At 55.7% G+C, this 23,054-nt stretch overlaps 1 protein-coding gene and 1 long non-coding RNA gene across 9 annotated transcripts in view; one reads left to right on the top strand and one right to left on the bottom strand.

The window, feature by feature from the left end:
- The window catches only part of NTRK3 (neurotrophic receptor tyrosine kinase 3), a 342,122-nt gene extending 338,299 nt beyond the window's left edge, over positions 1-3,823 (bottom strand). For 3 of the 8 annotated variants that reach the window (XM_032469116.1, XM_032469119.1, XM_032469120.1), the window contains exon 1: positions 2,667-2,929. In XM_032469116.1, the coding sequence (XP_032325007.1) occupies positions 2,667-2,914 (248 nt within the window). In that variant the 5' untranslated portion in view covers positions 2,915-2,929. Of the gene's footprint in view, positions 1-2,666; positions 3,652-3,742 lie in introns of those variants that run through there. The other 5 variants (XM_032469115.1, XM_032469113.1, XM_032469114.1 and 2 more) reach the window with 5 other exon arrangements.
- Positions 3,824-3,908: 85 nt separating this feature from the next.
- LOC116660250 lies at positions 3,909-11,027 on the top strand. Its single transcript, XR_004315673.1, has 3 exons — positions 3,909-4,027; positions 9,584-9,652; positions 10,917-11,027. It is a non-coding gene; the product is annotated as an uncharacterized LOC116660250 (long non-coding RNA).
- Positions 11,028-23,054: the final 12,027 nt, after the last annotated feature.

Here is a 23,054-nt window from a genome sequence, read left to right as displayed (position 1 = left end):
CTGCCCAGAGGGCACCTCTCTGCCCTCCAGGCCCTCCCTCTAGCCTGCCTCCCAGGGCAGCCCCTCAGAGTGGGGGGCCTAGGCCTTGGGGTCAGACAGGCAGAGGTCTAAGCCTGGCTCACTGCTGGAGCTGTGTGCCCTAGGGAAAGTTACTTGGCCACCCTGAGCCTCCACTCCCTCAGGGGTAAGACAGAGATGGTGACATCTGCTTCCCAGGGCAAGCAGGATTCTCCTCCTTCTCTCCATGGTCCTGCCTCTGGGCCAGAAGGCAGGGCTCTTCCCCAGTTCGGTCAATACCAGCCATAGATATAACAGGGCACTGGGGAGAAGGTGGGGCGAGGAAGGGTCATCTGACACATGACCTCTGACCCTCTTCCACCTGCCACTCGGCACAGCCGAAGTAGGAATCCACTTCCCTGGCTCTTAGGCGTTGGAGTGAATTTAAGGAAAGGAGCCCTGACTTCCTGCCAAAGATTTTGAGTCCCAAAACAAGAATGGGGACACAGAGGGTCCCCAATCTATTCTCGGCTCACTGTCCTCCCAGATGCCCTCTGGGGTCTTCTGATTGCAAAGGGGAGAAGAGATCACCCCCCTCCCCTCCCATCACTGACTTTTCCCGCAGCCCCATCGTGGACCCTCTGCCTGGAAAGACCAACCCAACTCTTCCCTATCAAACTGCTTTCCCAAGCTTCATTTTCAGAGGAGGGACCCCTCTGTGTGGCCGTAAAGAGCCTGTGTGATTGTGACCATCCCTGCCTCCCACTGGCTTTCTGCAGATACACACATCCTTGGAGTAGAGAAGAAGCTGGATGAGGCTCACCAGCTCCCAGAGACCCACACTGGGCAGTGGGGGCACCTTCTCGCCAACCCTTGCCCCACTCAATCACTTGGCAATCCCTAGGTCCAGTTCCTGAGCTCCTGGACCCACTGTTAAGCTCCCCCCACCCCACCCCCTACACACACCTACCACCACCCCATAGTGCACTTCCACGTCAGAGTTCCCCAGACAATCGCTCTCCCCCCTCCTCCCTGCATCCTTGGGGATGCTGGAATGCTGTGGCCTGCAGGTGGGAGAGGCTGCTGCCTTGGGTCCATCCTGTTTCTCCTGCCCTCCCCTTCACGCTACCCTCAGCTGTTTATCTTGTCACCCCGGGTCGGGTCGGGCCAGCTGGTGTTGAAGGAGGGGGGAATGGTACAGTCAAGATATGGATCAAGCTTGTCTCCTGGGCCAGGAGTCAGGGACATCTCCTGAACTGTACACTTCCCTTCAAACTGTTCGCTGCAAGAAAGCCAGCAGAGTCTCCATCAAGCCAAGAGGGCTGGCGGGCTTTGGAGAGAGCAGGACTGCAATTCCTCCCAGCTTTGCAGCCCCATCGCGCTGAGGCAGAGGGAGGGCTGGCGCCTGGGAGAGCAGCGCCCACGGCAGAATCCAGCCCCTCTTGGGTCTGCCCAAATGCTTTCCTCAGAACCCAGCCAAGACTTCAGGGCCAACCCTTCTCAGCAACCCACCCACTTCAGGGGTCTCCAAGGGGTGGGGGGCCTTGGGGGGAGACAGGCGACAGCTTTCCCCTGAACACTCCCAGTGCCCTCCACACCCTTCTCTGGATGGCAGGGTGGGAGGGGGTCACCTGGCTGAGGTCAGTAGAAGAAGATCTGGGCAGGCTCCCTCTCTCTGCCCAGGCTTCTGCCCCTCATCCCTGCCAAAGAAAAATACCCCACCCCCCGAAAAGAGAGAGAGAGACAGAGAAAGAGAGAGGGAGCAGGCCACCACGGGTCTCACTCAGACGGGGCAGAACCAAGCAAACGCCAGTCAGAGTTCAATTTTCCAAATAAATGTATCTGCAGGAGCCTGTGAGAAGCCCCATCCCCGAAAGACGCAAGCCTGCTCTCCTCCCTTCACCATCCTGACTCGGAATTACTGGAACAGTTATCAAAGCTCAAACAGGGACGGGATCTGTAGGCGCCCAGATGCAGATGAGGGTGGGAAGGGGAGGGGGTGTCTCGGAAATGCCCAAAATGGGGTTGGAGAGGGCGGGCGAGAGGGAAAGGGAAGAGGTAGGCGTCCATGACGGCCTCGACATGTCCAAAGTCTCCTGCGAGCTGCCAGCTCCCAACTTGTTTACTTAACAGCGTGTTTTGCTGTTTCCAAAAGGAAATAGTTAATCCTCTCGGCTGGATCGCGAGCAGTCCCTATCTGTCACCTTCCCTCCAGGCTAAGCGCTGCCGCCGCCGCTGCTGTCGCTGCCGGCGCCGCTGCCAGGGAATCGAACATCGTCTACTTTATTCCACTTGAGCGTGGCCAAACTGTTGCTATTTAGTGGGGGGCAAAGAACCCGATTCGCACCCTCGAAACGAGCCGCAGCGGGTGGGGCGGGGGCGTGAGCCGGGGCCCGCGTGCCCCCGGCCGGCGGGGGTCCTCTCGGGGGAGAGGCGCATACACACGCATCACCGGATCACGCCTCGCCAAGGCCAGAGACACCTGGAATACGCAGCTCGGGAGCATCTCCCGAGCCAGAGCGAGCCTGACGCGCGGCAGGCGGGCGGCGGGCAGCGGGCAGCGGCGAGCTGGGGCGGGCGGAGGGCCGGCTCCCGGCCGCGGGCCGGCGGGCGAGAGGGAGACGCGGAGCGAGGGGGGAGGCGGGCTAGGGAGCGGCCGCTTGACTTACATGGAAGTGATATTCCTTGAGATGTCCGTGATGTTGATGCTGGCATTCCCATTGCTGTTCCCCGAATCCTGCCCTTCCAGGAGAGGGAAGAGGTTCCCATCGTCCGGCCGCCGGCAATTGATCTCAGTCTTGCTGCAGACACAATTTGCAGGGCAAGCCAGCACGGAGCCCACATAGTCCAGCCAGACGCTTCCCAGCAAGAAAATCCGCCAGAAACTACACTTGGCTGGGCAAAGAGAGACATCCATCTCCGATCGTTGCTTCTAAAAAAGAGGAGGAGGAGGAGAGGAGAGGGGGGTGGGGTGGGGGGAGTGGGGAGAGCTGGGGGGGAAGGAAACAAAGACGGCGAGGGAGGGGGGAAGGGGGAGGGGGGCCTCTGCCTTTGAAACGCCGTGCGATCAGATGCAAAATCCTTCAGCGTCTGAAACCATCGCGGCCGCCGCCGCCGCCGCCGCCGCCGCTGCCGCTGGGTGGGAGCCGCGGGGAGCGCCTAGTGGCGCGGTCTGCCTGGCATGGTGGCCGGCTCGGCGCTCGCCGGCTCGCCGAGTCCGGGGTCTTGGAAAGCGAACAGCGCTCTCCCACTCCAAGACTTTGCAGGGTGGCAACAGAGGTGGGGAGTCAAAAAGGAAAAAAAAAAAAAAGGAAAAGGAAAATATGGTGCTAAAGTCACCAAGTCCCACCTACTGGGCAGAATTAAAACGGACACACCTGCAAAATACACACACTCACACACACTCACACATCCACACACCCGGCGCCCGGGGGAGGAGGAGGAAGATGCAGTCGGAGCTGCAGCAGCCACCGCGAATGGCTCGCCGAGCGCCTGCAGAAATGTACAAGTGCTCTGAGCCTTACGAAACGCACGGGTTATCGGAGCGTCTTCCTCGGCTCCCTCCCTCTCTCCCCCTCCCTCCTCCCTTCCCTCCTCGCGGCCTCCTCCCCCCGCCCCCAGCCCCGGCTGGGAGCGGCAGGAGAGCGGAATCTACCCCCTCCCTCCCTCTCCCACTCCCCTCCCCACACCCCTCTCTCTCTCTCCCCGCCCGTCCTCCCCCCCTCCTCCCTCCCCACCCACCCACCCACTCGCCGGCTCGCGGCTCTCGCCCGCACCGCCACCCGCAGCCGCGCGGCCGCCCGCCGGTTCCACGCCTAGCGGCCCGGCGCCCGCTCGCCGCAGCCAAGGGGAAAGCAAGACGGAAGGGAAAAAGTTGCAGTTGGGATTGCGAGGGTCTGGACTGGGGAGGGGGACTTGGCGAGCTGACGGTGACGCGGAAAGACTCTCTCCTTTGCACTTTTTGGCCCTCGCGCTGCCCGGTTTTGCTGCAATCCGGACCGTGAGAGGAAGTGAAATGAACGCGGCCGAGGTGACCGGGGAGCGCTCTGGAGTCTGGGTGGGGGGCACAGGCCGGGAGAAGGCGACTGGGGGTGCAGGCGCGCACGGGAACCCCAGAGCGGCACCCAGAACCGGGAACCCGGGCCGCGGACTCGCGGTCCTTGGTCTCAGTGACACTCATTTCCGTAATCGCGAGTCCGGCAGCTTGGCTAGGATGGGAGGGGACTGCGGGGCACGGCTGAGTTGGTGCCCCCGCGCCCCCTGTGCCTTCCTGGCGGTGGGTTTTGCGTCCTTGGGCAGGCAGGGAGCGGGGAACGAAGGAACTAGAGCCGAAAGGGCTGCGCTGGAGGTCCGAGGTGGCCCCGAGCGAGCCGTGCGTGCGGAAGAAACGGCCGGCCAGGGAAATTGAGATGCAAGGGGCATTTTTTGGCAAGCACCAGGCCAGTACTGTCAGAGGCCGGCTTCTCGGGCTCGGCTATCGGGTACGTTGCGCTGGCTGCCGGGTGAGGGGGCGGGCGGGCTGCTTTCTCCGGATTCGGGGGAGCAGGACCTCCCCTCCTTCCCTCCCACACAAGCACCCCTTCCTGGTAGGGGCGCAAAGCAGGTGCAGCCCTCGACGCGAGCTCAGATCCCGTCGGGAGAGGAGGAGGGCGCCTGCTTTTTGCCTTGGTAGAGATTTTTCTTTTTAATAAAACGTCAGAAGGCCAAGTGTGAGGTGTTTGCTGAGAAAACGGGAGCATTCGTTGTGGGAAAGGAGAAGAAAGGGTTAGGGAAGTCGAGCAGGCAGACACACTACAGCATTCACACGCAGAAGAAAGCACAGCTCTCCTCGCCGACTTGGAGGAGGGCAGGCGAGGAAGAGAACACGCTGAATTCAACGCGTCCAGCATCTGAAAGGATTCTCCCCCGCCCCCCTGTGGATTCCGATGCAGGTCATGCAACTTGCGGGCAAGATGGGGGAAGGGGTATGCGGGTGCCACCGCCCACCCCTGGCGCAATCACAGGCCGGCCGGGCGCCTGCGAGTGGCACTGTCGCTGTGAGTAAACTTGGAAGAAAAGAAAGAAAGAAAGAAAGAAAAGAACATGTCTATAAAAGGCAATTTTCCTGACTTCCCCTTACATTCCACCTTCCCTTGGCTTCAGCAAGACTTACCCCGTTGCCAGTGTAGCCCCCTTGCCAGACTGGCATTTTGCCCTTCCACCAGCAGGAGGGGACAGAGAGTGGAGACCTCCTTAGACTCTCAAACCAGTTCCTACTGGCCCCAGGCCAACCCTGATATCCTTAGTCCTTTGGGAATCGCCCTTAGGGCTAGTCTGTGATTGGCTCTGGAGTAACACTTTGAAGGTCAGGAAAATTGAAGCAGTGTTAAAACTACTTTGACCTCTTTCAGAAGGTGGCTGGTGGTGGCAGAGAAACACAGAAGCTTTCTCTGACCATGTCAGAGCAGACGCCAGTAAGCAAGGAACGCCATGTGGATTTAGCCCAACATCAGTTCCCCAGCCTAGAACTGAGATGGTTGTGTGTCAAAGGTACCCAACACGCTTTTTTTGAGAAAGAGAAGTGACTTTGAACACTTCCAGCAGAGAAAAAGAGGCATCCTTAAGTCAAAACAAATTTTAAAAACAAAACAAAAAAAACTTAAAACCCCTTTGGAGATGGAACAAATGCAGGCTGTAAGCAAAGAGCCCTGACGGGGCTTTCGTCCTGACAGTAAAATGGGATTATGATGGGATGTTATGGTTATGCTAGAGCTCTGGGCCTGAGCCGGAAGTGGCAACTTGCAAGGAGGTAGACCCTTTGCAAAGCAGATGATGGGCCAGGAGTGGGGAGAGCACAGCTCTATTTCAGACCATAGGCAAATCACTTAAGCCTCTGGGCCTCAGCTTTCATGTCTGTAAAGTGATTAGGTTGGTCCTCGCTGCCCAAATTGTGGCCCTCCAACCAGCAACACCCACATTGCCTGGAAGCTTGTTGGAAATGCAGCATCTGAGGCCCCACCCCAGACCTACTAAACCAGAATGTTCATTTTAACAATCTCCCCCAGGTGATTCATAAGCCCATTACAGTTTGAGGACAGAGATGTTTACCAAGGTCCCTTCCAGCTGGAATAGTCTCTGATGCTACATGGACCTGGGTGGAAGGGACTGTTGAGAAAAAAAAAAAAGAGATTTCAGTGGTGTGGATTCTCAGAATATTATTCCGTTAGGGTGAAAAAAACTCGGTGTTTTAGACGCAAGGGTCTTGTCAAAAACAGACCTGTAAGGTTTCACTACAAGGGCAAGGAGGTTCTCACCCCCAGGGAAATATGCTTCATTAATTCTTAACCTCTGAGATTGGCCAGATTTGGATGAGGGAGCAGGAGAAAGTGTTCAGCGTAGGCACCCTCCTCTTAGTAGGGGTACGGTGCATTTTGGGGTGTCTTGTCTGCTTGACAAGAATGTTCTGGTTGACAGGGATGAATGGCTGTCACATCCTCATGATTCCTAGTCTCCAGCCTAGAGAGATCATGACCTAGCTTAGCATCCTGCCAATCAGGGGATGATCCCTCCCATCTCTTGCTGCCAGCACCAGTCTTAGAAATGAGGAAAACTACCAGGGTACCCCATGCTGATCAATAAGAGGCAGGAATGGGCAAAGTTTCTTGAATGATAAGTGAAGCTGTAGAAACCTTTTACATCTGAGCAGCCGCCTTCTGGTCCCAGGGGTGTGGAGAAGATGGGAACGTTCCTAAGGGTTGCATGTGGTTGCCCACCAGTCAGGCCAGAATGGAGGCTGCCTTCCAGAGCCCAGTGAGCCCACCCTCCTGACATCTAGAGAAACTGAACGCATGTCTCATCCCAAAGGGCATGTTCCAGCTGTGTGAGAAGCTGAGGTTTCTCCCTGACTATTCATTTATAATGTATCCCCGAAGCCACAATTCCTGCCACCTAGAAAAGGAGGGAGGGAGGAGAGATTCAGGAAATACAAACAAGATGCTGCCCAGGGAATCATCACCCCCCGGTGCCTCCCCACAGTGCAGACCGCTGCTGGCCTGCTGCTCACACATCTGCCTTCTAAGCCAGCCACCTCCCCTTTCCAATGAACCCACACCTGCAAGTCAGTGGCCATATTCCTGGGATGCAGGCCAGACCCTGGGTGTTTCAGCTTTACCCACATTGCCCTACTCCTGTGATGTCAGTCTATATCCAGGAGCTGTGCTGCAGGACTTTCTAGTCTGAGTAGAAATGGGACCCACCACCTTAACTCTGAGCTGGGAAAGGAACTATGGTACTAGGTGGCAACTGGGTGGGGGGTGGGGGGAACACAGAAGGAGGCAAAGGGAAAACTGAGCCCTGAGGAATTTGCTGTTCCAAAGAGTATGTGGAACTGGCAAGCTGGGACTTGGGTCAGAGAAAGGCCTGTTTCCTAGGTGGCCTGTGCTCAAGATGCAAGGGAAAAGGCATAGTTGGATGCTGGGAACATGTGATGGGATCTAGAAGGCCCGGAGCCAAGGAGGGAATTTTAACTCTACATGGAGTGGAAGCCCATCCATGAAGAGGGACAGTCAAGCTCCAAGGTGGTCCAAGGAAGCAGGGAGATCCAACCACAGGAGGTCCCAGCTCAGGACCCTGATTTAAGTCCCAAGATCTTGGGCACACACCTGCCAGAGGGTTGGAGCTACCTGCTGGCGGTCAGAGCGGCTCACTCCTGTCCGTTAAAGAAGATTCCCTGAAGGACTCCTAGCTCCTCCTGTCTGGCCCTGGTAGGAGTGTCTGAAGGGCTTAGGGGACCTCACCAGTGATGCTGTCCAGATGGCTGCGCACTTACTCCACGTATCCCGAATGGTAGATTCAGAGAAAGGGCTGGAAAGGACTCCCAAGGCCAAAGACCCACAACCACACTTGATGCAGAAATCCCCTTAACAGTGTCCCCCGGTGCCCAGTCTGTTCCTGCTTGAACACCTTCAGGCGCAAGAAGCTCATCCTGCCCAAGGCCCTCACTCTGTTCTCAGACAAATTTATTTCTTGAATAGCCTTCAGTTTGAAATAATGAAGCCAGGCTCCCTGAAGCATCCACCCTTGGTACTAGTGCTGCCACCTAGAAGCCCAGGGTGAAATCTTGTCTCTTTTCTGCAAGCCAGTCAGGAGGCTGCCTCCATCCCATCTCTTCGTTCAGCAAAATATCCTCGGTCCCCGCCCAATACTTCAACGGCCCCTTTAGGGTGTGGCTCCAAATCACGCAGGCTACAGGTGTTCTGAGCCTGGGGACAGGAGAGTCGGCAGCTCTTATGGGACTAAATATGGTGTCATGGAACAGACCCACTGAACTGAATTGACCACCCAATAGTGTATGAGCCTGGGCAAGGCACTTCCACTTCTCTGTGCCTTGGTTTCCCCATCTGCAAAATAGGAGTTTAACAGTATCTGATTCACAAGGTTATTGTGAGGTCATGCAGTGAAGCACTTTGCAGTGCCTGTCAGGCAGCGCCTGACACACAGTAAGTATTCGGTGAGTGTTAACTTCATTTTTCCACCTTTGAGGTTCCCAGAGGGCTTTACTGCCCTGGCCGGGAAGCTCAAGCCCCAGTGTTCCACTCACCGCCAAACACTCTGCCCCTACAAAGCTTGCCCTAAACACACGCAGAGTGGTGCCCTCTGGCAAGTTCCTGATGGGCTCAGCCCCTGCCCGCAGATGCTCTCAGCTAGCATTCTAGACCTCAGAGTCATGAGCAGCCAGCAAGGGTCCAAATTCCAAGTCCCTGCAGAAGAAGGCGCTGGGCCAAGCTGGGGTACGCCTCCACTGAGAAAGAACCCTTTGGCCCCCCTTGGTTCCTTTGTCAGCTAGTCGCTCCTACAGTGGGGTGCCAGTTGGGAGTGGGGTACTGGCTTTGGTCTGCCCTTAGGGGGTTAACTGCTGCTGAGTCACCACTGTCTGTGAGCAGTTGGGCTGGGCTAGGAATTTAGTGTGGCTCGGTCCTGACAAATGGGGGTTCCCAGGACAGGGCCACTGCACCTCCTGCAGAGAGCAGGGTCCAGAGTAGACAGAGGAATTCAAGAATAAAATCAGGGAGCCAGAGAGGTGAGCCCCTAAAATGCAATTGGAAGAGGTTTGAGCAGCTTCACTGGCAGGGAATGAGGGGTCTGGGAGGACCGCCCTCCCATGCCCTCAGGATGCACCCACACACCCACCCTTCATCATAGAAGCAGCCCTCACGTGCTTTCCCGGAGAAGCTCTCGCACAGTAATTTACATCACACCCCATTCTGCACAATAGGCGGCCATTTACCTATTTACTGACCAGAGGGCAGGCAGGGTCCGTGGCCTTGACTTGGCAGAGGGGTGAGCTGAAATTGACAAAGTGGGCAAAGACATCTGGGCGTCTGCTTCCCAAGGGAATGTTCTTCCTGTAATCAGCTTTTAAAATGTAAGTTCCTTGAAGACAAGGAACTTACATTTTAAAGCTGCCTGTTTAATTTACTGATTTTCCTGCCCCTGAAATGATACTAAAAACATAATAGATGCTCTGTACATATTTATTAAACAAACCTCTGCACTTTTGAACCCTTAACACATTGTAAATGAGGGTTCACTGTCTGTTTCCCCCTAGATCGTAAGCCCCATGAAAGCCTGGATCTACCCAATGCCAGCTCAAGACTGGACACCACACCTGTTGGAGGTGATTTAATGAGCCCTTTGGCTGCCTGAAACCTGCTGTGTGTCCACAAGAAAAGTTTGAGACAGAAGTGGGGTGCTTTAGTCTGACCACCTCCTCCACACCCCAGAGTTACCCTTGCTCCTATAGACTTGTCTGTAGCAGGGAAAATATTAAAGGGCTTCTGGGAGCAGAAAGATGAGTAGTTCCTGTTCTCAGCTTCAAAGTCTGGAGAAGGTTGGGAATAGCAGCTTTCAGGGCAATGCCAGGTTTCCTAGGCCCTCCGCAGGCTCCCTTCACCCAGGACCAGCAGCCCCACTACTGTGGCTTCCATCCTGCAGAAAGTCAAACCCTTCTCCCCAGCTCCTGGGCCCCACTACATCCCAATGTCCTTCTTCGCCAGTCCATCCCACTCCTTCTCAGCTCCCAGGCTGATGATGTGAAGGCACCACCTCCCACAGTGCCCTTTTCTCCACCTGCTTCTCACCAAAGCAGCCTATATCACACCTTCCCCTGCCCTGGCTCAGACTCACCAAACATTGGCTTTCAAATCCAACTCTACACTATTTAGTGCATTTAGTATTAAACCCCTGTTGGGCTGTGTTGCCTGGGGCATGTTACTTAATGTCTCTGATCCTCCATTCCCTCCCCTGCAATATGGGGACTCAAGGATCCTGAGGGTCAAATAAGATGTGACACATAAAAACACCTTGTGGGCATTGAACACTGCACAAATGCCAGATACTGGTTCCTGCTAACCAGGCAGTGGACCTCAGGACCTTTGCACATGCCATCAGCATTTCATACCTGACCCACCTGCAATTACTGACCGCCAGACAATCTCAGAGAGAGGGAAACACAAGGCAACAGCTTCCATCCACATCACACATGACATTCCCTCTTCAAAAGAGCAACTAAAGCCTGAGTGTTGGCCCCAGGCAAATCTGGTTCCGACCTCAGCTCCAGCACCTACTAGCTGGATACCCGGGCACGTCGTATCACCTAGCTGAGTCTCATCCTCCTCACCTGAAGAGTGTCCTCTTGGATGTTGCTCATGGATATTTCCCTGGTGATGTAGTTTGGGGAATGTAATCATAAAATGTGCCTAATGCACCTCGCTCAGGGTTTGGCATACACATAGTAGCTCTCCTTTCCCTTCTTTTTCTTTCTATTCTTCCTTAGGGGGTCCAGCCTTTACCAGATGGTTCAGCCTCCACATTAGGGTGCTCAGAAATTCTACCCTCCCTGTTTACTAGAAACCAGCCTTCTATTTCTTTTAACTGTGCAGATCTCCAGCAGCTCAGAGTGCTGAAGAGGTGATGCCCCAAAGTCCTCAGGCTCAGAGAGGAAGGGACTGCTAGCCTACCTGGGACTCAAAGCAAGAAATCACCGAACTGGCTCCAATTTCTTCTGGTGCTGACGATTACTGGGAATTGTGCGTGCACACACATTTAGGTAGATATCAAGAGCAAGTGGAAAATTAAAAAAAAAATTAGTTTTATTTGCTGAGACACTAGTGTGGGGATTTGGGGGAAGCGTTATGTTGGGGGGGTGCACTGAGGAGCCATGCTCGCCTTTGGAACTAAGAGACAGATCCCTCCTACAGGCTTTCTGCCATGTCCTCCACCCCCTCCCCAGCCCACAGCACCAGCTGCACTGCCTGGGAACCGAGGAAACAAAAGCTCAGCCCAGGGAGTTCCAGGATGGGGGTGGGACACGGAATGAAGGTGACAGTGAGGGGACAGTGCATCCAGCCCTGGTGAGGCCTGGCAGGAGGCGGGATCAGACCCCCCAGCTATGGGGTGAGGGTGTGGTGTTGGGGAGGAGGTCCCAGAGACCTGGCCTGGAGACAGACCTGGGAGACACCGTGAGTTCATCCAAATGGTAGAAGCCGGATGACTCTCAGTGGTCGGGAACACATGGTCTTCCCCACTGGGTGCCCTCTTCTTGGTGTCCAGTTCTAGAAGCATCCTCAGGACTCCCAGGAAAAGAGCTCAGAAGCCCAACCCTGTGGATGGATGGCTTTGACACTTCCCAGTGTGCCTGAGGCTGGGCTTTCTCACCACCCAGGGACAACGCTGCCCTCGGCTCGCCCAGGGCAGGACGGCCTTCCAAGCGCACTGGTCTGAAGGATCCAGCCTCTTCCCTGCAGAGTTCATGGTCGCGCCATGCTCCGTGCCCCACTGGGTTTAAATGTAACAGGGGCCCTCCGGAGGCTGCACCTGCTCACTAAAAGGGGAGCTTCACCCTGGGCTGCAGCAGGCCACTTCCTACGATCCGGGGGTTCTAGGGATAAAGATGAACAGAATGATGCTGACCATGACCATGAAGAGGGTGACAGCTGCAGCCACTACGTATTGGTTTCTAAGCATGACATTTTTCTATGCTCTTTACATGCACAATTTCATTGAATCCTCACAAACACCATTTTACAGATGAGGAAGCAGACCCGGAGAGATTAAACCCTTTCCAAGGTCACCCAGTTGGTGTGTGGTACGAGCCAGGTTTGAAACCCTCACCACACACCCCCTGCACTGAACCACCTGTTACATTAAACTGGCCCCTAGTGAGGCAGTGAGGAAGGGGAGGCCACCCCTTTGCTGGGGAGAGGGGTCACCCTGCCTTTTGCATCCTAGTGGCCCTCTGCCTGTTGCTGCTCTTCTCCCAGTAAGAGGGAAGGAAGACTCCAGTTGTGGTCACTGGAGTGGGCCGGAACTAAGGTAGGATTTGCTGGAGGGGTGATTAGCCTGCAGCCTGCCTTGTGGGTGCGTTCACCTAATGCTCAACCAACCCCTTCCCAAGAGCATCTTGCTGCCCCGGCTTTCTCCTGGCAAAGGGTAGGAATCTAGAGGTGGACCCTTTGGCACAGCGGCCGCATCCAGTGTCCTGTCCGAGCGTCTGTAATAAACAAATCAATAATTAAGAGAGGATGCACATTAGCCTTTGAACAGGTTCCAGGGAGAGTTTATTTTTGATCTCACACGAGGTGAACAAGGGTGTATTCGAAGCCTGGGGCAGGATGGGGGCAGCTATGGAGAGAAGGGCTGGGAGGGGTGGTGGGGGTGGTGGGGGTGGCCGTGGCCAGCCTGTGGGGGCAGCTGTGGGTGCCAGGCTGTGCAGGTGAGCACGGCGGAGCCGGGTGGCGGGTGGGCGCGCATTCAGACTGTGCTGGGCGGCACATATGTGTGCGGGTGGGGGAGGAAGGCGGGGGCCGGGGTGCGTAGGGGTTGGGGGCGGGTAGTAAAGGCAGTTGCTGGGCCCTGGACAAATGAGGCTGCTTAATAAGGAGTTTGGGGAAAGTCTTCGTTCCCTTGTGCCAGACTGGGTTAGAAGCCATGCTTTGAATGTGTGAGCTCTCAGATAGGAAGACTGCGGAATAGATAGAACATTTTAAATATCAGCCCTCCTTCCTGACTCCCACCTTCCCCTCCATCACTCCCAGCTGCCTAAGGAAGCCAGCTCACTTCCCTTCAACTTCTCAGTCCACCGGAAGTTTCCAGTCCTGGGACTCTAGGAGGAGGAAAGGAAATATTAAATCATCTTCTGTAAGGTCAGTTATCAGGAACCCCACCTCTCCCCGCACACATACCCCAAATAATAATCATGACAATACAGCAGACATTATAATCATAGAATGCTAACATTGGGAAAACAGTTAGAGATTAAGCAGCCTGGTGTTTCTCCATCCAGAGCCCCCAAACCCAGAGGATAATTAGCCCCCCATCACGGGTCAGGGAGGGAAAGGAGGAGGTGGAGGAAGGGCTGCAGCAGGTATGAAACTTCTTTGAAGTCTCACGTGTTATTTTTTAAAACTTAAGCCAGTGTGTCATCCTACCCTATAATATGTCTGTGTATGTTTTGGTATAAACTAAGGTCGTAAAATCTCTCCACGGAATGAAATGGGTGGTCCTGGAAGATGCACGTCCTGTGTATTATTCCTGTGCCCTCAAAGATCCCTGGGGGTTTGATACAAAACCCTCAGTGGTAGAAACTTAGCACTTTCGGAAGCACATATTTAGTCCAAGCCCTCCCATCCCCATCTCTGTCATTTTATAGGTAGAAAAATTAGGCCCAGGATGACTAAGTTATGTCCCCAAGGCCACACAACTAGTTAGGACCAGAGCCAAAGGCTTCTATTCTAAGCCATGCATTCTGCCATTCAAAAGAAACAAAAAACAAAGAACAACAACAAAAACAGATTCTAGGCGGGAGCTCTCAGAACCTCATGTCCCAAACATAGCGGGCCCCTCCTGGACCACATACCTCTCTCCCCAAATGGAAAGCTACCTTTTTAGCACAACAGCACTTTATGACAGATTTTTATGACGCCATCTCTCTAAGAGTCTTTCTCCAAGGAACACAAAATTCCCTGACACAACCTCACTCGGGCCTCACAATGATCTCCTGGAATTCAGCAGAGTACAGCAATTTTTGGTGTTTATTGGGTTCCTGTTTATCCGGCCTCCTTTCCAAAATGGATTTGCAGGTAAATATGATGACCTCTCCTCCACACAGACAGGAACATTGTGGGAACATTGTGGGAACGTGACTTTCTCAAGGTCGCATGATAGATTTGGGGCAGTGACGCGGATGGGATCTCAGGTTCATGTCATACAGTTTAAAGGAGGTGAGGATTGACCCATCTGGCCTCATTGAATGATTGCATCAGCTCCTGCACAGAGGCGGCTTCCTTCACTGGCCCGAGCTGTGGGACAGTGAGGCTGAGCTGAGCGGGGCAGGGGCTGGGCAGGGGCTGGGGCTAGATGGGCAAAGGCTCTGAGTGCCTCCTGCTGAGCACAGGAGCACAGGCTGGAAAAGTTTCTAAAAATACCAAGCACGTTTCTTGCAGGGGGGCTGATTCAGCTGACCTTTCCTAAGGACGGCCAATTTGCTGACCCCGTGCTGGGGGCCAGTGAGCAGAAAGGCTGCCTGTTTCTCCCCAGCTGCCTCTTGGGCTTAAGTGGGGCAGGATGGGAATATCCTCTCACTCCCAGCATCCCTCAGCTCAGATGGATCCAGTGAGAATGAAAAAGAAGAACCCTGGCTCAACCTGAGACTTTATGGAGGGCAAGACGCAGGCTAGGCAAGATGTGGGAAGGCAGACTTGGTCTCTGTTCTCACGCAGCTCAGGGTCGGCCAGCCCAGCCAAGGAGAACAGCTGGCTGTCACCTGTGACAGGTAGCAAACAGCAGGGGGTGTGAGGGACAGTTCGTTCCGAGTGGGGAGAGCCGCTCTTTCCTTTGACTAGACATTCATCTGTGTGCCAGGAGCAGTCCCCCGTACTGAGATCCTTTGCCAGCTGCTTCCAGAATAAGATGCTGGTCACCAAGACTGGCCCCGCCTGGTCTTATTTTCCTTATCTGTAAAATGGGCAAGGCGAAACTATTGGACTTCACAAATGCCTCCCAGCTGGGACTGCCAGTTGGCTGGGTCCTGGCTGAGGCCCAGGGCTCTCCTGCAAGTCCTGAGGTTCTGTGATGCCTCACGGTGTCTTCACTGGCTCTCCTGGAGCTGGCCTTGCTTCTGGCCCCTCCCAGCCCCTAGCAGGAGAAGCAGCAGGGGCAGCTTCTCTTGGTGGACTCTCTCTCTCTCTCTCTTTGAGGCTCCTGGTAGAAGACCCTCCTTCTTCCATTTCTGGCAGAGACGGCCCCTGGCAAGCCTAGGTCTCGTTCTAGCAGGCTGACATTCTTGGGGTAAGATTCTAGTCTCCACCTGTGAGTAGCCTGTGGTTTCTAACACACGACTGATGTGGCCTAGACGGGTGGACCAGATGGGTGGGCCAGATGGGAGGCCACATGGAGGAGTCACAGCACACGCTGGTTGGTTCTCCTTCACGCAGCTCTGGGTGGGGCCCCACTAGGGCCTGGCTCTGACCCAAACTGACCCCTGCAGCCCCAGCCTGTAGTCCTCCCTAGCTGGGCCTCCACAGACAGGCCTGGAGCCTGGCTAGGACAGGATGCCGTCCACCCAAAGATGGAAATGAACAGTGACAGCTCCTGATTTATGCCCTTGTTATCCTGTAAGGGAGACAGGGAGGCAATGGGAAAGGCCAGCAGCATCCCGGGAAGCCCAGCTGGGAGCCCCACACCTCCTAGAGCTGCCCGCTAGCCCCTGGGCTGGCCGAAGCAACCTGCCCCGAGAAGGGTCAAGAGCAAGCCTGGACAGGGAGAAGAGGGAGGGAGGGCAGGCCGCAAAGGCCAGCAGGCGCCGGCAGACTCCTAACCACATGGGGAGCTTCCGCAGGTGAACCAGATGCTTGGAGAGGTTGAGACCCAAGCTACAGTGGGAGGAGACCAGGAGTAAGCTTGGGTTGGTCTGACCCCAAGGCCATGCCTCCGAAGCTGCTAGGGAGCAGTGGGATCTGGTGGAGGGAGGGATCCAGGGGGAAGGTCCCTGCTCTCAGGATAAGGGGAGAGTGGAAGAAAGGTGAGGCCGAGGATTTAGAAGAGGGAGGGGACACAGGCAGGAAGAAAGGAAGGAGCAGAGGAGGTGAGGGAGGGTAGTGGAGGCTCAGGAGTCCCGTCTGTTCCAGGTTGTACTTTCTGCTCGGTGGCTCTGAAGACGGGGAGTCCATCTGGGTCAGACACAGGAGAGAACAGGCAACGCCAGCCCCTGGCCCTCCTTGTGCTCAGCTGCTCCCGGCCTGGAACTGGAGTCGAGCCAGTGGCCGGGGCCTCCCTAGGGCCTGGCCAAGGCCTCCCTGGCTGCTCAGCACAGAAGGGCTGGTCCAGCTCCTCATCCAAGAATAAAAACGAAAAGACAGTGAGAGGTGGAAGTGGCAGGGTGGCTGGCATGTTGTTGAAAGATGGCTGGGTCTCTGGCTCTGTCCTGCTTTAAGACCTTTCGTGGAGCCCACGGCCTATAGGGCTCCATCCCAGGCTCCGTCGCCCAGCGTCCAGCGCTGTCCAGGGTCCGGCCCTCCCCCTCTTCTCAGCCCTCTGGGGACCAGACTGCCCCTGTGCCCACACGCACCTCCACTCGCTTCCTGCCTCACCTCCCCCACTCTCACTCACCTCTGCACTTTTGCTCCTCAGGGTCCCCACAACCTCTCCCCATCAAAGTCCTGCCTTCCTTCCAAAGCCCTGGACATCCTCCCTCCTTAACAAGCCTCCCCAAGTTCTCCTACTGTCCCCCCACCGTCCCGGGATGCTCAGAGGCTGCCGGCTCAGCACCTGTCACAGCGTCCATCAGAGCCTCCCCCGCCCCGAGGTGGCCGTGCATATCTCTGCCCCCTCCCGGAACTCCACGTGCCTTGAAACCAGGCCTACTGTGCTCGCATGGAGCCCAGCGCCTGTGTGGATCTAATATGCACTGAATTCAGCTAGAAAATTAGACCAGAAAATCATGCTTCCTATTCTTTACCTTCCCTCACCTTCCACCCCAGCAGAATCTTTCTTGGGATCCCAGGGACAAAACTGCAGACTGAGCACTGTGGTCCTTGGGCAGAGTTTTAAACTGAAGGCAGGTGGGGCCGAGTGCCCTGTCCAGCTCTGTGCGAGGGTAGACTCTGTGCTTCTAAGGAAGGGGCCTCAGTGACGTGGGGCACCCAGGCATTGGGAGACCCGTGTCACACTCCTGTAGGACATTTGCACAACAGGAAAGGAAGTCGCAGCATCTAAGAATGGAGCCAGTGACCACAATGGCTTCCTGGCTCCAAGGAGGGTCATGTTCTGAGCCCAGCTCAGCTTTGCCCATCCGGGAAGAATGGGTTTACCAGAAGCAGACCTAGGCGCCTAGCAGCCACGTGGCCACCAGCGTTCACAAGGCTGCAGGGGCAGAGGCTGCTGTCCCCCTGTGAAGTCAACCTGAGTGTGTAGCTCCTCCCACCCCTCCTTCTCTCCCCAGCAGTGGGCAGCCCAAGGCACTGGTTCCCAGTATGGAAGGACCAGATGGGGAAAACCAGGTTCATTTCAAGATGCATTAGACATTCCAGGGGAAATGAATGGTTAGCAAATGAGAAAGGAATGGTAAACCCATGCCATGTGAGATGTTGCCCTTGGCTCCTGAGCTCTGGGGGGACTTCAGGCAGAGCTGACCTGCAGGGACAGAGCCCCAGTCCTCAACATCAGCTTGGATCTGTCTTCAGAGAATCATCGGCTGAGGGCCGACACCAGGACTGGCCAGGTGGCAGGGGAAGAAGGAGATGGATGGGGACTCCAGCTAATGGAGCCAACTAGTCCTGCTCTGCCCGAGACTTCCCAGGTTTTAGCACTGGCAAGTCCTGCATCTCAGGAACCTGTCCTTCCAGGGCGAACCAGGTAGGTAGGTCACCCTGACTCTCACCGAGCAGACATTGCTGGGCCAGGTAGGACCCAACAGTCTCTGGGTGGGTGCCTCCTACTACAGTATGGGAGGTGAGGAGGGTGGCTCCGAGGGATGGCCCGTGTGGAGGGTATCTGCCACCACCCAGCCAGCACCTATGCTGGGCGAGGCTCAGAGAGGTCACCTGACTTGACCAAGATCACGAGGCTAGAATTTAAACCCCAGCTTCTTGCTGGGAAGGGGGCAAGAGGAAAGCAGCAGAAGCCTTCGTATCTGAGCCGTCCCGCCTCTGGGCCCCAGGAGCACATGAGCTCTGCTGATGGCCCTTGTCCTCATCCAGAGACCCCAGGGAATTCATTGCAATTAGCAGTCCCAGGGTCAGCAAATAGCGGGGTGCAGCCGCAGGGCCAGTGGGAGAGACAGGGCGGTGAGGCCGCTGACCTTTACAGCTGCTTCAGGTTACGTGTGGGGGCTAAGTGGCCCCAAGGCAGCCCCAGGGTGCAGAGGGCTGGAGAGAGACTTGCTCTTAGTCTCTGCCCCTCAGAGGGAAATGCCGAGGCCTCAAACTCAACCCCATCCTGGCCTGGCAAACCTCCAGGGGACTCAGCCCCTCCTGAGGGGCCCATGGCACGCCTGCTCCACGGTCATCACACCCCAAGCGGACTGGCTCATTCACAGCCTGGTGCCCCGCCCCTCCCCTGGCCTTGCTCTCTCCACGATAAAGAGCTCGGGTTCCTTCGGTGGCTTCTTGTGTTTTGAGTCTCTCTGTCTGGCTTGTTCCCACAGAGTCTGTTTCAGCACATCGTGTCTTTTAAAAAGACAGCTCTGGCCATTCTTTGTTGGGAGGGAGCAATAAAGATTGGAAAGCAGTAAAGGGAGAAGGAACAGAGGTGAGGGTTCTTCACACTTCATCAATTTACCCGTCCCTTCTGGCCTGTCCAAATCTTTGCAGATCTGGAGAATCACCTACCCCTTCCCCACTTGAGGTCAGATACAAGTCTGTTTGGCCTTCTTTACTTAAGTCTCCAAGAAAATTGTGCTTTCTGCAGAGTTTGGGTCTCAGCTAGAGGAAAAGAACTGTGCGTGAGGAACCAAGGCCCACCCGCTAACTTCAGTTCCTGTGCGTGTCCCTGCCTAGACGGCCACCCCCTCCCTATGTGTGCTGGCTGTGCGCACCAGCCCACCTGCCCAGGTCCTGTCCGGCAGAGCTCCCTTTCCATTTTCTGTTGGCCCAGCCCACAAAGACCAGCATTTCCCCAAGTTCTGTGCGCCTGGGAAGCTAAGACCAAAGTCCTGAAGCCCCAGGGCCCAGGCTATCTGACATCCTGCTCACAGATTTGAGGAAGTTTCTCTGTAGACACGAGGAGGTTTCTGTGCTTAGAGAGATGTGCCTGGCACACGGCAGCCGTGCAATCAATGGCCATCAAATGGAGGAAAATGAAGCATATTCAACAGACGTGTATGAAGACCTGAGCTAGGCATTGGCTTCCAGAGGGGCTACGAGGCCATCCTGCCCACTGTTTTTCCACTGAGTCCATTGCCAAAACCGCTAGGCAGAGGGTCTACCCGTGTTCTAAAGACCTCCAAGGGGGAAAGGCAGTACAGCCTCTGTGCAGCCACCCACCACCCCCTCCGTCATGCACCACTGTCTGAGCGTGTGCTGTGTGCCCGGCCCTGGGCAGGCGCTGCAGCTATGCGGGGCGGGGGTGAGGGGTGGATTAGAAAATGACCTCCAGGAGCTGACAGTCTTCTGGGGAAGGGAGCCGTGGGAGCAACTCATCTTTGCCGTGTGTGAAGTGTCCCAGTGGGGTGAAGTAAAGCTTGCACTGAGCTCCTGGAGGAGAGAGAGACTGCCCCACCTGGAGGGGGTGATATCTGAGCAAGTGTGGAGGCAAGTTCCTGTATCCCTTGGGGAGGAAAAGGTGAGGTCAATTCCCAATGCCTAGAGGGGAGACCAGCCTGTAAGGGGCAGAGGGCTTAGTGACAGGAAACAACTGCATTCTCCTGGCCCCTCCCGCATCCTGAATCAGCCTGCCAGCCCGCGGTGCCCTGCATCCCATCCAAAAGGGCTGCTGGGCAGGCAGAGCCCTTTCCTGGAAGCAAGGGCTGCAGTTTTGCGCCATCAAGGCACCAGCGGGGCCTCAGCTGGCATCTAGCACCACCTACCGGCCACATAGGGAAAAGCTCCTCGAAGTCACTCCTGGCCCAGGTGTCACTCCCCTTCTCACCCTGCTCACTCCCGGACTCCTATCCTCCACCCCAAGGGCAGAAGGCAACCTTCCAAGGTGACACAGACAATCTGAAGAAAACAGGAGGCCACAGGGAGTTCTTGAGCAATCAGACCCCAGACAGTCTGCCCAGGAGCATGAGGGAAATGAGACAAGGAGGGCAGAACAGGATGAGAGCTGGTAAAGGGGCGAAAGGAAGGGCAGGAAGGTGAACGAGGGTCTGAACCAGGTAGCGAGGCATGGAAGATGCTGGAAGGTTATGTGGAGTCTTCCCAGGGAAGGAAGGACTACTTTTTCCAGGGGATTCTGACGTCCCGGGAAGAGGTCACATTCTGGCCACTGCAGCCCAGGTACCAAAAAGTGCCCTCATGCTAGAACAACGTCACTCCTCTTGTACCCAGACGTTCTGGGCAGCTTCTCTCAACTTCTAACTTCAAGTGGGTGTGCACTTGCCCGTGCTACTTCCAGGACCACCTCTGGAGTCTGGAAGCCCCCTTCTTGGTGCCCAGCTCTCACTCTTATTAGTGGGGAGACAGCAACAAAGATTGGGAAGAAACAAGAAATAAGGGAGGAGGAACAGGGATGAAGGTTTCAACACAACCTGATATTAAGTGAATCACATAGAAGGTTCCCTATGGAAGATGAAATTGCAAGTAAGCATCCTTCAGGTTTGAGTCACTGGCTCAGGGATCTCTACTGAGAAGAAAGCTTCCCAGGCATTAGCAGGTCCACGCACCTTCCCCTTCCTGGGGCTCTTCAGACTGACCTGCTGCCTGTGGAGGAGTGTCCAAGGCTACAGGTAAGAGCTCAGGTTTTGGAATCAGACAGACCAGCTCTTGACCTTGGGCAAGTCACTTAACCCCTCTAAGCCTTGGATTTCTCCTCTGAGAAATAGGGACAATAATACCACCTCGGAAAGGGTAAGCACTACAAATCACTTGGCACAGGACCTAGAAGGTAAATTTGGCTTGAACAAAAAAGAAAGAGAGGACTCTGGCCACTTTGTCACTGAGCCCCTTGGAGCCCCTGGCTCAGAGTCCTCAGGCAGGGCTGGAAGCCTCCCCCAGCCAGCTCCCAGCCTCCCGTGGGTGAGGGAGGAAAGGCGGGGGCCAGGCTCGTTCTCATGGGGAAGATCGCTCCTGGGTGGGTGATGACTGCACACCTCACCCACAGGGAAAAGCTCACAGCAAGCGAACGGAAAAAGCCAGCGCCCCTCTCTGCTGCATTCATTATTCAGAACTTCCCACAGCCTGTGCCTGCTATGGGGGTGTGTGAGAAGCACCAGGCAAGGCCAGTTTTGCCTTCCCAGCCTGAGGAGTGGACAGCAAACCCAGTGGTGGGTCAGTCGGAGCCGTCTTCCGGAACCCTGGCTCTCCCAGGGCCCGGGCAATGGGGGTGGCAGCATCCAGAGGTGAGCTGGGCTTCCTGAAGTCTCGGCTCCAGATTAGGGCTCCTCCAACCTCACCATGCAGAAACACAACCTGGAGGGCTGTTTGATTGCTGGGCCCCATCCCCAGAGTCTGTTCCAGGAGGTCTGGGGTGAGACCTGAGATTCTGCATTTCTCACGAGTTCCTAGGTTTGCAGCGGCTGCTGCTGCTCTGGGGCTATGTAAGTTTACATTTCAGTCAGTCAAAATTTAATTTCATTTAAAAATACAATTGCTCAGTCCCACCAGCCTTTCAGGGTTCAGTTGCCACATGTGGCTAGCGGCTCCCATGCTGGGCTGCGGCAGATAGAGAACGATTCCATCATAGGAGAAAGTGCCACCCCACAGCGAACAGCACTGCTCTGGAAAGTCTGTCCTAAAGCTGGAACTATCTAGGGAGACAAAGTTAGGAGCAAAGGGAGTGCGTGTCTAAAGCCCTGGGGAGGTTGAGACTTTCTAGGAGCTTGAACAACCCCCGGGGGAAGGCAGGCCCCACCAAGACTCTTCAGCAGGGTCAGTGTGATGTGATGTGAAGTGAGCCAGCCACCTGCTGACTGTGACGGAGGAACATGGGGCACCGTGGCCACGCGAAGGAGGGACATTTTTTTTTAATTTAAATTTCTTTTTTTTTTTAATTTCAGCTTTATTGAAGTATAGCTGATATACAAGACTGTAAGATATTAAGAATGCACATCATGATGCTTTGTTGGTATAAATGGAGGGACCTTTTTTCAAGCCAGCTCCGGGAGTGGCTGGAAGGGAGACACAAGCTAAGATCTGAAGGGGGCTGAGTAGGGAACCAGGCTTCCAGTGTTTCTTTGCTCAACTGTGATCCACTCATCCACAGGCCGGCGAGAATCCCTGTCACTCGGGTTGTGAGCAGTGGTTGGATTTTGGTGTGTGGGGCGGGGGCAGCCGTGAAGGACAGAGTCTGTGCCAGGCAAGGAGCTTGAATAACGAGATGCCTGCCCTGCTCGGAGGAGAAGCACGCATCAGAGTTCTGAACAGATGGCCCAGCAAAAGGGGTTAAGCAAAGAGATCGCTGAGCGGAGTCTTGTCACTCGCATCTGAACGGAGACCTGGGAGGAACAGACTTTCCGTGGGTCCGAAATAGCAAGTGCCAGGGAGGCGCGCCGCCTGCCCCGCCCCACCTCGTCCCCCCCGCGCCGCCCCCTCCCCCTCCCTTCTCCCTGGGTTGGGACAGCCACTCTCCCTGGGCTCTGACAACCGCTCAGGGGAGGGAGGGGAGGGGCGCTCCGGTGGGTTCTGCCACCTGTGTCTGTCACACAGGAGAACGGCTCCGTCCTTGAACACAAAGGAATCAGCTTGGGTCAGGAGGCCCCCAGGCTGCACCCCTGAGTGTGCCCAGACTTCTGGGGGCTTGGAGCTCTCTTCCGAGTGTCCTGACCCTGACCTCAGGTCTTTGCTTCCTATTGTGCCCCTTCTGTAAGGGTCCCTCCAAGCAGACCACCTGCTGCCAGCCAGTCTGGGACACAAAGCTTCTTGTCT

The sequence above is a fragment of the Camelus ferus genome, chromosome 27, assembly GCF_009834535.1.
Source record: "Camelus ferus isolate YT-003-E chromosome 27, BCGSAC_Cfer_1.0, whole genome shotgun sequence".
Classification (NCBI taxonomy): domain Eukaryota; kingdom Metazoa; phylum Chordata; class Mammalia; order Artiodactyla; family Camelidae; genus Camelus; species Camelus ferus.
Note: the sequence above shows the minus strand (reverse complement) of the source record. Positions and strands in the feature narration are given on the sequence as shown.